This window comes from Musa acuminata, chromosome BXJ3-11 (genome assembly GCF_036884655.1).
Source record: "Musa acuminata AAA Group cultivar baxijiao chromosome BXJ3-11, Cavendish_Baxijiao_AAA, whole genome shotgun sequence".
Classification (NCBI taxonomy): domain Eukaryota; kingdom Viridiplantae; phylum Streptophyta; class Magnoliopsida; order Zingiberales; family Musaceae; genus Musa; species Musa acuminata.
Genome location: NC_088359.1, coordinates 5,571,480 through 5,587,027, shown reverse-complemented (window position 1 = coordinate 5,587,027; position 15,548 = coordinate 5,571,480). Strand labels below are relative to the sequence as shown.

The window sequence follows — 15,548 nt, the reverse complement described above, 5'->3', positions numbered from 1 at the left end:
AGTAGGTTCTGCAATCAGCCTTGCAGATTTACAAATGTAGGAAGTTACATTTTAATTCGATGCAAACATTGCACACTCTGAGTTACATCTGATAGCTTCTTCAGAGTTCTTCTCAGAACTGACATCTAGCTTTGTAGCTTTCCAAATACAATGTTTCATCTGATAGCTACATGAAGTGCAACCCCCCAAAGAGCATGTTTTAACCTCCCTTTAATGCCTACTTTATTGCTGTGTGGCATTGCCAAGATAGACAGTGAAATCACAGTGCGGGGAATAAGAGAAGGATTTGTGAGGCTCATGCATTCCCCATGACTCAGGACAACACATGAATGCATTGAGCTCTCCACCACCATCCAATTTAATGAAATCATGAGCCTCTTTTGAGTCGAACATATTGTAGAGAGAGAAGATAACTCAGATGAACTCCATGCACAGTCATCTCAAGAACTCAAACAACACTGGGAGATTTAACGCAGCAACAACTAAAGCAGTAAACATCCTCCATTGTGATTCCTTTCCGCATCTCTTACACTATGGATGGAAACCAAGAAAGCGCCACAGGTTAAAGGGAAAGAAAGGACAAGAGAGGATGAAAACGCCAACCACCGGGACTGATACAAGAACTCAGTTGTGAAGAGGATTGGGCCCGGTCGGCACGAGCCGCTTCTCGACGCCGTATCGGGGATCGACCTCCTCCTCCTCCTCCCCGGGCGGCGGCTGCGGACGGGGCTGAAGCTGGCCTGGCCGAGGACGGAGGCACCACGAAGGCAACCCACGCAATAAGGAGGAAGAACTCGCAGCTCGGTGGTGGCAGTGGCGGCCGCAAACGTAGGCCGAGAAGGTATCATCATCCTGAGAGAGACGACTCGTGGACGCCGGTGAGAGGAAGACGAGGACCAAGATAAGGGCCCAAAGCGCTGCAGAAGGAAAGGAAGAACTCGTCATGGCTCTCTCGGCCGCAGGAGATCATCAAGAAAGAGCGTCGCTATGATCCAAGAGAAGGAGAAGAAAGGAAGAGGAGAGAGAGAGAGAGAGGAGGTGATGGGCTTTAAACAGCATGGCGAGAGACCTATGAACAGATGGGGCTCCTCGGCAGTAAATGCATGCAAGGAGGACAGGGAGTGGAACTACAGCTTGTAGTAACTTTTATCTGGTCGTATTGCTCTGATAACACGTGTGGGAAGACAATGCATGCAAGAAGAAGAGAGAGAATACCATTGTGTTCATCATATGGACAAATGATAATATTCAATCTATTACGTAGATAATGGATCTTAGAGTTTGGTAGACGACCGAAATTGATATAAGAGTAGTCGAGCATTGAGTAGAGTAGCAGAGTTCATCTGGACTCAAGTTAAGTACTTGTAGTCGTAAGGATGAGGATTCACCTTCTTCTTCACCTTCACCTTCACCTTCACCTTCACTTGCCTTGCAAGCAAAGGATAATATCCAGTAGATTTGAGATCTAATGATGTCCCTTCCAACACAAACCAAAAATTACGCAGGGAGGTGTGGGCATGCAGCCAGATTGATGATTTGATACTGTAGGTTGACATGAAATGCTCTGAATGATTCAGCCAGACCTATATTTTTCTCTACCTCTCATTTTGCAAAACTCACTTGCAATATTGGTTCCTATAATCTTCGTATAGTTATGGATAAACAAATACAAAGATAGATTTTTTTTTGTTGTGTGATTATAAACAAATACAAAAATCTAAGGTTAAATCTATCACATATATACACTATTTAAAATAAGATTTATATATATTGACTCTCAAATAGAAGTTTCATGTACTGAATCTTATTTTTATTCCTTATCCATGAGGATGAATAGAACAAATTATGAGAAAAGGGGCAAAAAATATAAGAGCTAGCTTTCAGCATGCATAATTCATTTCAAACACCACAGTATTGTGATTCTGTAACTCAAACATCATGTTACCAGAGATGACATGCCTTCAAAAGTTACATCTTGTCATCATTTCCAGAAGCAAGCAAAACAACCATACATTTTTTTCTCAAATTTGAGACACAATTCAACCCACCATTATTGCGATATTACATTGTAAAACTCAAAACTAAAATTTGAAAAGCTTTAAACTCATTTTCTCACTTCATTTACAACAACCGGCAAGTAAAGTAGCCCTAAATTGAGTCTTTTGGGATGATAATAACTTACATGTTAATGGCACAGCAAAAGAACCCAGACTGGGGCAAGATAATATTAGTAAGAACCAAAAAAGGCCGACAAGAATGATTTAATAGGCAAGCAAACCATGCTACTGTACCAAATGCCATATGAACGTGATACCTGAAAAGCATATGCAGCTTATGACATAAACTGCAAGCAAAACATCTGAAATAACATTTAAGTATATAAAAGAAGAATTACAATCCGCTAACAAGATTGGAAGCAAAACATCCTAAATAACATTTAAGTATATAAAAGAACTACAATCCACTACTTCAGCTTTAGATAGCCATAAGATCTCCAAAGTTGCGCATTAGAACTATAGATGCAGCAAACAGCCCGGCAGCACGTAGCAGCTTCTGTAACAAAGTTAAGTGGGTAAATGAAAAATCTAGTATGAAGCTGGAAGGCTGTTAACACAAGAATATTATAAATGATTGACTACGATAAGCGAACAGGTAAAAAATGAACAAGACAAAATTCACTTTCCACTCCAATTATACGAAACTGTTAAATAATAAAAAAAGTAAAGGTACCGATATTAGAAAAAGACAACAAAAAAAAAGGTATGTGCCATTTAAGTTGTGTTGCAATAGTATTTGCTAGTTTCTCAGTTATGCAGATGTTACATTCACATCATATCCATATTAGACCATGCATTTAAGACTCCGGAAAGAACCTACCACACATAAAACATCATCTTGATTACTAGAAAGCATTAAAAAGGAGCAACTAAGATAATTTGATATTGTTTATATTTAGTAATACAAAAATATTGATGACGCTAGAAGGTTAGAATGCCCACTATGAGAAAGGTGCTGGCCATTTGCTGAGCAGACAGGTGGACAATTTTTCCCTCAAATGTCATCAATTAATGAAGTACAAAAGCAAGACTGCAAAAACCAAAGAAATAAAGAACGAGGAGTAGCTTTGCAGAAAAGCAAGACTGGGAACAGAGGATATTTAAAAAAAAAGACCAAGAGAAAGAAAGAAGCAAATTAAAAGTGGTGGGAAGAAGCAAAGGAAAAGTTTTGAGGGAGTGGAGGACTAAGATGATGGAAAAAAGAAAGAAAAGAAGAGGCTGCATGATTTAATTTTGTATTCTTTCTTCTATCATCCCCTTTGTTTTGGTAGCTTGTTTTTTACTTCAATTGCTGTAAAAATTCTAGGCATGAATTATCTGGATGATTGAAGGATAATATAATACATGAAAAAATGCATAGGTAATGTAAACAGCTATTTATCTGAATATTCAGCTACTGCACATCACATGTAAGCCGCACAAGCCCTGGATAATTTTTTGAGGGATTTTTAGGGTCAAGACATAAGAAATACAAGAGATCAATTTCTAAATATCTAATACCTAAGGGATAATATGTTAAAATAAACTACAGGATTTACAACAAGTTACATCTCTGGCGTAGCAAGGCACAAGAAATTAAGGGGAGAACTCATATAAAACAAGAAGACAACCAGTTTACTTCTTTCCTGCAAAACTCCTGAAAGATGCACAAAGTTTATGGATTCAGCATAACACCTACAATGTTATAGGGCACTATCATCAACTTCTAGTCAAACCTGCCACCCATATGTCGAACCGGTAAGCTCCAAAAACACAATGCAGTCATGAATTCGCAAAGAACGTACATAATTGTCAAATAATTTGCTAAAGCAGCCATACGAGTATATTTAGATCTTTTGGTATTTAATATTTACCAATAATATCCAATACAAGAAAGCAAATAATGGAGCAAACTGCAGCAGTTAATATGTCCTCTTCAACAAAAATAAAAATAAAAAATCAATTGATTCAAATCATAAAGCAAATTGCAGAACTTAATACCCTAATTCTTCAGATAAGAGCATTAACTTGATCACTCTTTAAAGAACTCCAAAATAATTTCTCGCCAATAATATGCTCACTTTTATAATTGAACACTACCACTAGCACCTTAAGTTCATAAAGTTATAACTGCTCTCCAAATTTTAGTAGGTATTACTTTATCAATCGAGAGATGATATAACTAGCAGATTTACCGGCATAAAACCTCCAAGATTTGGGCTTTAAACGACCAAACACTGTATTCTTGCTATCTAGTATTTCTTGCAACGGAGCATGTACAGAAAAAAGATTTGCTTTAACGGTTCAAATAATCAGCTCAACAACCACTTCGTGGTAAGAGAATAAATCCGATGATCATCAAACAATAAAGGAGGGCAGAAGAGAATAACTTAAGCAAACAATCACAAGGATCAAATGAAGCATTAACCTTTGAAGATTTCTGAATCCCATTATACCACGGGAACTCAGAAGAAACATAACAAAGGGAGATTTACCGAATTCAGAGCCCACTTCTCCTCGTCACTGATCTGAGAACTCAAGAATCCCTTAAGCTTCTCCATGGACGTCGACGATTTCGCCATCGATATTGCTCGCTCTAGGTTTAGGGTTTTTGGTTCGCTTTTCCTGGATGTCGAGGGTTTTTGCCTCAGCACCACTGCGCCAAAAATCGTGAGCCCGATCAACTCGTGATTGATACGTCTTAAAATCCAACGGCGGAAAGGGACATCTTACATACGGGGAAGCCATGTGACGCGAAGCAGTACTGATGCGTTACACTGAACACCAAGCACTAGTTATCACGATTCGCATAAAGACACGTAACATACGGTGACGTTGATGTGAGGCAGAGGGTTGGCCATGGGACGCCTGTGTCGATGTGTTACGTGCTGAAAACGTGTCCGTGAGACACCCAATCGAGACCACGCGGAGGCGGGCCCCACTCCACGGCCCTGAGATCCACTGCTCCGCCGGAACAGCATTACCCGCACCCCTACACATTCGAACTACAAACCTTCCCCAATGTATGCTCGCCACGTGTATTCATCGTCGCATGGATAAAACTACCCCGTCGACCCATCTGAAATCCTTCGATCCTTCTCTCGTGCTTCTCGAAATTTAGGGTTTATCGAGGGGTTTCTTTTGCTGAGTCTTCCCTTCCTCATATTCTGTTGTATTTTTTATCCGTTGCCGTCGATTCCTTCCTTTCGCAAACCTAGATTTTGTTCTTCTTGCGTTTAGTTAGTTCTTTTTCCCGATCTCAAAAGCTGTCGAGATTCATTGAGGAGCCGCTTTGTAACTCCGGACGCGTTCGCCAGCTTATAGAATTCTGCTGTGCGTTGTACTGCGGCTTCTGGTTCAGAACCTGCTAAATCCTGGTGGGTTAGAGGATCGCGCTGGCTTTTGGGATGTGATGACCTGATCGCGAGCTTCATAGGCGCGGCGGATGAACTAGGAGTGGCGGAGATTGGGCGAACCCTTGTTTTGGCGCTGGTAATATGATCGATCGAATATGAGCGATGGAAGAAAGAATAGTGGAAGGGGTCAACAGATCAGCTCGAAGAAGAGTCGGCTGTCAGGAGGTGACGATTTTGGTCATGCCATCGCCAAGATCGCAGTTGCCCAGCTTTGTGAGTCGACCGGGTTTCACTACTCCCGTCGCTCTGCGATTGACGCTCTTGCAGAGGTTGCCGTCCGGTACATTTGCGATCTAGGCAAAAGTGCCAATTTTTATGCCAATTTGGCTGGAAGAGCGGATTGCAATGTGTTTGATGTCATCCAGGGAATACAGGATTTGGACTCGTGGAGAGGGTTTTCTGGTGCATCTGGTGTTCACCGTTGCCTAGTGAATGCTGGTGTAGTTCGAGAGATCACCCAGTTTGTAAGCACAGAAGAGGAAATCCCATTTGTTCAGCCCATTCCTAGATTCCCTGTATCTCGAATGCCCAAGCCTGCACCTAGCTTTGTTCAGGCTGGGGAGGAACCGCCGGGAGAGCACATACCTAACTGGCTTCCAAGGTTCCCTGATCCGCACACCTATGTCCACACACCAGTTTGGAACAAGAGGGACACTGATGTCAAAGCAGACATGGTTGAACTAGCAAAGCGGCGGAAGAAGGCTGAGAGGTCTTTGTTAAGCTTACAACAGCGGCTTGCCTGCAACAGTACAGCTGGGTTTCGTCCAACCAAAGATGGCCATGTTGGGAATGGCAATCAGGTTAATAACAATCCTTTTCTGGCCTCACCTTTACCATATGGTGAGAAAGAAGTATCTGAAATTGCCAGTCCACTGAAAGCGTATGCTGGCAAGAGGTTGTCTGTTCTTGAGACTTTTGTCCCTGTCATCAAGGCGGCAAAGGTTGGTTCTCTCGACTTCAATACTAATGAGAGAAAGCTTCTTCATGGAATCAGGCCTACAGTGCATTTTAAGGTTAGGACTGTCAAGAAATCTGTAACAGCATCACTCCCTTCTGACACTTTGATTGCTGATAAGGATTCATGGACTCTCAAGTACGATGAGAAGGATGACAAGAAGAAGAGAGCAGAGATTATATTTAGAGCAGTAATAGACAAACCACATGAACTTGCTCAGCTATAAAGAACATCTAGACACGCTTGCAGAGTGGAAATGTAACTGTATTGTATGGCATGTCAAATTTGGTCGATTGTGCACTTTTCTGTTCCCAACGAGTTGGGCTGTGTGAGAAATTCTAGGTATGTGACACACTCCATTTGGAAGTCCTTTTCACCCTTTTCTCTCGTTTTCTCTTTATAAATAGCAAAGATCACATTTTTTACTAGGGTCGGCGACAAGACTGGTTGGTTGGTGTTTGGTACAAACTCCTAAGTAGCTCCAGTCTATATCTGCTATCCCTAACTCATCACCCATTTATAAATGGGTTGAAGGAAGTTAAACATGTTGGCAACCTTTTTTTTTCTGTAATTGCCTGTAGATAACTTGCTGATCTCTTGAATGGGAAAAAAATTAATTTGTTTTTTTGGTGGGGATTATGGAATACTCTGATAAATGATTAAAAAATTAATAAATGAAATAAATTTAAAAAATATGGAGTGACACAAATAACCACTCACTCCCTTATATTCGATGTCCCAAATGAATGGGACATATTATTTTTATCCATCTCATCCTCATCATCATTATCAATAGGTGTTCAGACCAAACTTCTTGAAATTCATGAATTCCTTTCCTAATAAAAAAAGTTTGATGGTTACCTTTTTTCTTCTTTTAGAAGTTTCAGAAGGAGAAAGTTTCTACTTCTGAAAATAGGGAAACTTTTGTTAAATACTTTCTAAGAACTTCAATCGAAAGAAAATTTGCCAAACATTTTTTCTAACAAGTACTTATAAGGTCTTAATTTTATAAGTAGAATGACACAAATCGTGAGTAATGCCAAATATCTCTTAATGAAAGCCAATATTTAGGACTTCAAGTATCAGCTCCCAGCACATATTTATAATGAAAATATGCTGAAAAATTAATATGATTGGTTTTTCATCCATCATATTCCATTTGGAAAAACCATACCGACCTCTCTTGATCTAGTGGGTGTTAGGATGACCCCAACCAATGCATACAAAGAGATTGTAGCTTTATAGTGTCCTTTGGAGTATTATTGTTGCCTTTCAACAATGCTTTATGCTGTTACTTGCTTCAACAAATTTCCATTTGATGATTAAGAAATGGATCTTTTGTCCATGGACTAGCTTAAAGAGATAAGGTTCTTTAGTCATGTACCATAGTTGAGTCTGGATTTCTCTATCAATTATGTCTCTCATTATATTCAATAATAAATCGTTGAAGCAGGTAGTTATTATACCTCACTTGAAGGTCATAAAAGGCAAATTCTTTTCCTAATTGGATTATTGTGGTTATTCACATGATGAATCAGTCAAATTTGCTCACACGGTTGCTGTTGGCAAGAATGACATAATGTCAGGAACTAGCGTGCAGTAATCCAAATATTAGAACCAGGGTTTACATCAGTTTGGTGCAATTGGTTGGATTGGAGGCATCGGTTGGATTGGATTGGTAGGCTTAAACATCAAAGTAGGTCAACAAAAAAAGTTATAATAAAAAACCATAAAAATTGTGAAATATTATAAGATTTTCCTGCTTATTCCAGAAGATATTTAACTTTTGAAAGCATAATGGATTGAAAATTATTACCCAGTGCACGAGCATTTGCTATTGTGAAATTAGCAATGGTAACAATAAAATCATAACAGATAATATTTTTATTAAGTAGAACATTGATATGTTTTTTAGAAATAATATTAATTATATTATACAAAGATGTTATTGTAGTACAAACTATTTACTTTTCAAAAAGTATAGTATATATGCAATGCAAGAAGATCTAGAAGTTGTCTACTTGTATCTTTTAATATAGAAATAGGTGTATGGTCTTAAGTCGTCCCTAATAAATTTTGTGGGTGAATTGTTAGACAATGCAAAGACACCTAAAGGACTCCACCTAAAGAGAGCTTTCACATGATTTTATGATGACATTCCTATTCATTAAGAAGTGTTACTCTCTCTCGTTCCTTTTTCTCTTACCCTTTTCTCTCCATATCATGTGGTGGTAGACAATGAACATTGCAATACTGGTGGGGGATGTCTAATGTAAATGCTGCAATGAGTGGTGAATACAATTGCAGATGCATGTTTTTCCTTGTTTCACAATCATAGTGATGTCTTTTTCTTCCCTTTCTTTGACTTTCCTGCACATGCCCTCCTATTATTGTGCTTGTGGTGACCAACTGACCATTGGCCTCCTCCCTTTCCTCTTCATTTTTTCTAAAATCATTTCAAGGTTATCAAATCTACCAAAATTGAAAAGAATGGGCCAATTCTGGCCAAGTTCAGTTTATTCAGGTGATTTTTCACCATTCTGGGATAAGGCTAAGAAATCAGTCAAAAATCAGGTTGTCCCTGGATGCTATTGATACGGATTGGGTATATCATATTAGATATGATCGATGTCATGAGCTGTGCTAAGACATCTGAATTCTGTTTTTATTTTTTTGAAAAATTTCTTCAGATACCAAGTTTGAGTTAGTTATATTCATGTGAAACAGCACGTGCATCCATGATGAGCATGCCATGCCTCTTCCTGATTATGTTTGAGTATGGGATTGTTGCTGTCAATACTTCATTGCCAGGAAAGAGCCAGTTTCATAGGACAGCATAGGTTATTGCTTGTGGCAATGAGTATTTTGTGATATATTATGTTCCAGTATGCCTTCTATCCTGGCACTTCTATGCATGTAATAGATTGACACTGTTCATGCACTTTGGTGAATTGCTTGTCTTCCTGGCAGACAGTCCTGGACTTGCAGCACCAATGAACCCCTCCATGGCATCGGTAGGGCCTCTAATGTCACCTGTGAAAAAAAAAGCATCATAAGTCTTTTGTGGAACTTGTCAAACCATGGAAATTCATAATGGGGTGGAATACCGGCGGTGCAACATGACATTGTGTATCTGATGTCTACCATACTGATATCTTTGCTTACTGTGTGCATTTGAAAGTTTTGATAAGCAGAATGATGCAAATCCTGTGGTTATTTTACTTTCAAGTTTTGGCATTTCATCTTAGGTGATTGAATTGCTAGTACCAATGCCAATTTGTGATCGATGTCCCAATGAACATGTGAAGCTGCTTAAGTTGATCAATTTACCTGAATTTACATGTATAATGCAGTAAAATGGTCATGACCTTACTGTTGAGTGTCGTATAATCACCTTTCACATTTCCTAGCAACTCAACACGATTTTACAAGTTTATTGTGTTTGTAATTGTAGGAACTTGGCAAGAAGAAAGATCTGCATCAGCTGAGATCCACTTACGGGAGATCAAAGCTTCTTTTTTTTTCTGATTTCTGGAGTAATTATAAAGGTATGATGCTTGGAAAGTGTTAAATATCTGGATCCTTGAAGAGTTGAATTTGTATCATGCTTGGAATGCGTGGATTAGTCAACCAGATTGGGGAGGTAGTTTTATACATTCTTCCATGACAAATTGATGTGTTTCTTTGTGTCAATGTGTTGAATTTGTGTCTACTCGTTCCACTGGCTACTCTTATTGACTTTGATTTGTTGTCTTCTCTGTAGCAAGTTGCAGAATAGAAGGGCAGAAAAATATCATCAAGGTGAGTCATTGTTATACATTCATCCTCCATTATTGCATTCTGTGATCAGATGCTTAGAGTAAATGCTGCTTTTGCTGATAGTTGTGATTTGAAATTGTCACCGGAACTTGGTCACAGTTTCCGTAGTGAGAATACAACCTCAATCACTCAAACTGAGAGTTTGAGAATGAAATAGATTTGTTTGCCCAGAAGTTGTCAATCCGAATTCAGATTTCAAATCTTGATACAGTTCGAGAATCATCTAACAACATGAAAATTGAGAGGGTACAAGTGACTATAGAGGTCTTTGCTATTTTTCTTAAGTAAAGACTGTTACCGAGATGAGTCTGATATCCATCTAATACTCAAGTTAGTTTAGTTAACGGTGACACAGGCCAAAATCCTAAAATAGTGGAGGGGTATTTGGAGTAGAGGGGAGAGACAAATCTATTGGTGCTTTGGTGGTCTATCTGTTCTCTTGTCTCAAGTGTGAGATTGGGGTATTTGGAGTAGAGGGGAGAGAAAAATCTATTACCCCCTATCAACATTCATATGTATATGGGATGTTGCAAAGTTAGTCTTTATCCCTACTCCAATTTGATTAGCACAACGGACGACAGCAAGTTGGATTCTTTTTTCGATTATTCAGATCCATATGTATATGGGATGTATATGAGAGTTGCTTTGTTACAAGTCTCTTGCTCTTCTTTTCCTTGTCCAATATGCCTTGCCTCCTCCCTATTCAACTGTCTTCTCAGATGCTGGCTTTTACGTTCTTCCAAAGCAGTGGTTGCAGAGATCACAGATATCAGATGGAGCATCAAATGGGTAGTTGGGTTGAAACCAAAGGTCGGTTTCCTTTCTTTCTTGTTGTTCCTTTTGATGCTATGGAGAAGGAAAGGAAGAGAAGTTTAGAGAGGCAAAGGATAGGATGGTCTTGTAATAATAAAACAATAATCATAATAATTATTAAATATTAATCAGCATAATAAAAAAAACTATTAATAAATATAATCATGATAAATCATAAATCATGTTTTTATGTAAAAAAATAAATAATATTTTATAATTGTAAATATATGTATGTGGATAATAAAATAAATGTTTAAAAATAATAATTAAATTTGTATCTAGTATATATAAAATATTATCAATATGTCATATGAAAAAACTATAAAGAAAAATTATAATTTATATTTTTAATTTTGTACGAAACTCTTATATTAGTTAATCCTTTTTAATTGGATAAGTCTAAATTTGGATTAATTATTCAAATCAGGCTCATAAATTTGGGTTAACCATTTAAAAATGGATCAAAATTTGATTAACTATAGTCATGATCAAAGTCATATCAAAATATTTAATTAAAATAGCTTAAATTAATCAACTTTATAATTGAGAATATAAGTTTAAAAAATTTAATTTTTAAAGGGTAAAACTATAATTTTATTTGGGATATATGTTGGAAATATATAGTTTCTCAAGAATAGAGCTATTAATAGAACATAAATTATAATTAAAATAATATATAAGGGTAAAACTGTAATTTCAATAAATGAAACCCTAAACATGCTCTCGCAACCATTGTGTTCCACCACACCCATTACATGGGTTAACGTTGCAATTTGTTGCTCGCAATGACGTGGCTCTTCTCACGTGACTGACCAATGATTGTTGCTTTCCTCACTAATGGAACACATCTGTGGATCGAGCATCACTGACGAATTGTCTCACTACGCAATCATGCATATGCGTCAACTAGCGACCCCCACGATTACCATAAGTTTTATTTGGGATATATGCTGGAAATATATAGTTTCTCAAGAACAAAGCTATTAATAGAACATAAATTAGAATTAAAATAATATATAAGGGTAAAACTATAATTTCAATAAATGAAACCCTAAACATGCTCTCGTAACCATCGTTGTGTTCCACCATACCCATTACATGGGTTAACGTTGCAATTTGTTGCTCGCAATGACGTGGCTCTTCTCACGTGACTGACCAATGATTGTTGCTTTCCTCACTAATGGAACACATATGTGATGCATCGTTGATCGAGCATCACTGACGAATTGTCCCATTACGTAACCGTGCACATGCGTCAACTAGCGACCCCCACGATTACTGCAACTTGCAGTTATGCCCACGGGTCTGTTACGTAGCTGTTGGGAGTCACGACCTATGACGTCCAAATGATGCCTGCCACAACCAGCAAATGGTGCAGTAATGTTATTGCAAGTAGCAACACTGTCGTAGCCATCGCAAGCAATGACCATAGCCACCTACAATCAAGTCAAGCCAATCATTGTAAGCAGTCGTGCATGTAGTCGCTGTCGGTTGTCACACCCTCCGATGCTTCCTCCGCATACATAGCCGAAGCTTGTGATTGGGTTGGCAACCATCGAAGGTCGTCGCCCACAATAATATTGTCGTCGATAATAAGCTGTCAACGGTGGTCCATCGAACTACTGTAATATGCTATTGCTATACAGAAAACTTTTTAGTGTCAAAAATTAAAATAAAATAATATATATTAAATATACGATGTATATCATTCGATGTCAACCAAAAAGTTTTTATCTGATGTACAAGCGTATCATCGTCGGATCTGAAAGCTACAACAATGTCGATTTGTAAAGATAACTAAACTCATATTTTCCTCTCTTCCTATCCTTTCCGCTATAAGTGATGGATTAGGAACAAGAGAGAGATAAGAAAAAATATATAGTATCACACATCCACATTCAGTTCCTAGTAGGTCATATCTATTTATAAACAAGACCACTTCTAAAAAATTAGGAAAGTATCTCTTATTAATGTTCTAGTTAGATTGTTCGAGATTAATATGCATTAGATGGGATGCTAATTCAATCTAAAAGTTTAAGATAAACTATTAGAATGTAGACAAACTTAATATACATCATCTGACTGTTTTAATGTTTATACAAATATTAGCGAATGCCTCGTACACCACCAGCTTTGTTGGCTTATTAGTCTAATTGGTGTCTAAAGAAGGACAATAGCAACATGAGTTATTATATATATGACATTAGAGAGAGAGAGAGAGAGAGAGATGTTTGCTCCATCACTCTCTAGCCTGTGAAGAATCTTTTCCAAGACTGCCATGGGAGAAATCCACCTGAGAATGAGCGCATTAAAACACATATTTAGTCAAATCATTTATTGTAGTTGGAATCTACAATTAATCGCTCTATTAAGTTCAAGAATGTGAGAGCAACTACAAGGAGATGAGTTGGACATACCACAGCCAGGACATCGGACATAGCTCTTGTCCTTAAGAAGAACAAGACCAGAGCCTGCACAAACTTCACATTTTCTTTGTGCTATCTGCAATAAAGATTGATCAAATTAGACCTTAAATAAGGGCTAATTATAAGAAAAATTAGACTCTTAGATTTGTTTGCATATACGAGATTGAAGAACACCAATAAAACTCAAATTCTTAAAAGTTGTGGATCGAATAATTCATCTCTTTGCATTTCACATGCATCAATATTTCCAACATTCTCTTATTTTTGTATGTCTTGGATCAAATTTTATTCAATACAACTCAAAAGCTTATTAAACTTATATATATATATATATATATATATATATATATATATATATATATATATATATATATATATATAATCACCCAAATCATTTAATTCTTAGTAATTTGAGACTATTTTTTGTAGTTTATCTTTCTTAATCCGAAAGTATGCATAAGTGTAGAAATGGAACTCACGATTCTCTTGCTGAACTCGATCCCGGCAACCACGAAGGGTGTAATTCCAGCTGAAAGAATCCACGCGCTAAGCAGTTAATTAATGGAAGATGAAGTGGACATGGCAGGTGAAGGTGCGCGAGTAATAGATAGATAGATTGTGAGAGAGAGAGAGAGAGAGAGAGAGAGAGAGAACCTAATGCGCCGACGGCGATCTGCCAGGTGATCTCAACAGGGGCCAGATCGGTTACTCCGACAGCGTTCACCCTCGTCGGAGGCTGTCCACGGCCGCCGAGTTGATGAAGCCGAGTGTTGGTTGTTCCTGTGGCAGTAACCGCAAGACGATCAGACGAGATGACTCTCCTTCTCTGAGGAATTGGAGGAGGAAGGCGACATCGAAGAGGAAGTGGAGTAGCTGCCATCAGGCGGATAGACTGATACGAACGTGAACAGCGGAGGGCTTCTCTGTCGTCTCTCTTGGAGGGCTTCACTCGGATCCACACAATGCATGAAGCGATCAACACCAGAGAATGCACTAAGCTGCTGCTGATCCTTAGCCACACAATTCTGACTGCAAACTCTTCACATTAACCATGAAATAATTGCGTCAAAAAAGTTAAAATATGATGCCGATTATTAACGTCAATTTTCAAAGTCCCATTGCTGATCTTATCGCTTTGCATAATAATGTTGAACAATTAAGTTTAATAATTATTTATATTTATTTCCCATCTGTTCTAAATTTTGTTTACTAATGTTATTTTATCGCGACCTATTATCTTTAAAGTTAACTTTGTTCTATCTGTTTTACCATTTTGAATTATAACTTATGTTCCTTCTTTTTCTAGAAGAAGCAGATGATGATATGTTTTCATCAAGAACAAAAGTAAGCGTAAAAGGGAAATCTAATGCATAAGGTTGCCGTGGATGGTCAATGTACGTAGTCTTCTTATCTTTCTAATCAGAGAGAATATTTCCGAGACACAAAACTAAAGAATGTTGTCATATAGGCATCAAACTCAAGGAAAGAAAAGAAAAAGTTTCATAACATGAAGAATGAGACATTTTGGACTTTGTCACCAAATAGGAATAGCCAAAGCACTGTAAGTTCTGCATGCTTGCTTGTGGGGAAGACTAAGACTAAAACTACATTGATCACAAGCCATGTTGTCACAAATTAGCAATTTAGAGACTGTTCTTGAAGCTACCAAGATGAAACATCCACACTACATGCTGAAGCAACACCATGAAAAGAGACGCACAAATCCAAAACTCGAAGGAAAGAATCAAGGTACCTTTTGGGAGGAATATTAGCATCACATCTGTATAAATTGCTGCTCCACTGCCACAAGAACATACGGAAACACAGCCAGAGGAGAAGAGCAAGAGCAAGAGCAAGATGATCACTGCTGTGCCAAGGTTGCTCTCACTAGTTCTGATCCTTGTGGTACTGACACCAAGATCAGGTAATGCACACAAGCACAGTCCGGATGATGTCTGTGTTCTAAGTCTTCATTTTCTTCTTTATGTCGAGTGAGATCAGAGTCGTCTACCTCCAACATTTCACCAGAATTGGGGGTGGTGGCAGATGGCGGTGGTCAAGGGAATCAGTGGTGCATAGCAGA

At 38.1% G+C, this 15,548-nt stretch overlaps 3 protein-coding genes and 1 long non-coding RNA gene across 4 annotated transcripts; 1 reads left to right on the top strand and 3 right to left on the bottom strand.

The window, feature by feature from the left end:
- Positions 1 to 624: 624 nt before the first annotated feature.
- Positions 625 to 945, bottom strand: LOC135652333 (inactive protein FON2 SPARE1-like). The gene has a single exon (XM_065173177.1). It carries the CDS (start codon positions 943 to 945, stop codon positions 625 to 627), a length of 321 nt encoding a protein of 106 aa, XP_065029249.1.
- A 1,363-nt stretch (positions 946 to 2,308) lies between these two features.
- On the bottom strand, positions 2,309 to 4,670 carry LOC135652234 (uncharacterized). The gene is made up of 2 exons (XR_010502094.1): positions 4,532 to 4,670; positions 2,309 to 2,550 (listed from the first exon to the last, which is right to left on the bottom strand). It is a non-coding gene; the product is annotated as an uncharacterized LOC135652234 (long non-coding RNA).
- A 475-nt stretch (positions 4,671 to 5,145) lies between these two features.
- On the top strand, positions 5,146 to 10,230 carry LOC103970579 (transcription initiation factor TFIID subunit 8-like). Its single transcript, XM_009384402.3, has 3 exons — positions 5,146 to 6,749; positions 9,862 to 10,050; positions 10,171 to 10,230. Exon 1 carries the CDS (start codon positions 5,548 to 5,550, stop codon positions 6,631 to 6,633), a length of 1,086 nt encoding a protein of 361 aa, XP_009382677.2. The 5' UTR covers positions 5,146 to 5,547; the 3' UTR covers positions 6,634 to 6,749; positions 9,862 to 10,050; positions 10,171 to 10,230.
- A 2,829-nt stretch (positions 10,231 to 13,059) lies between these two features.
- On the bottom strand, positions 13,060 to 15,425 carry LOC135653333 (uncharacterized). The gene is made up of 5 exons (XM_065175209.1): positions 15,219 to 15,425; positions 14,120 to 14,503; positions 13,945 to 13,994; positions 13,457 to 13,541; positions 13,060 to 13,332 (listed from the first exon to the last, which is right to left on the bottom strand). Exons 1-5 carry the CDS (start codon positions 15,238 to 15,240, stop codon positions 13,286 to 13,288), a joined length of 588 nt encoding a protein of 195 aa, XP_065031281.1. The 5' UTR covers positions 15,241 to 15,425; the 3' UTR covers positions 13,060 to 13,285.
- Positions 15,426 to 15,548: the final 123 nt, after the last annotated feature.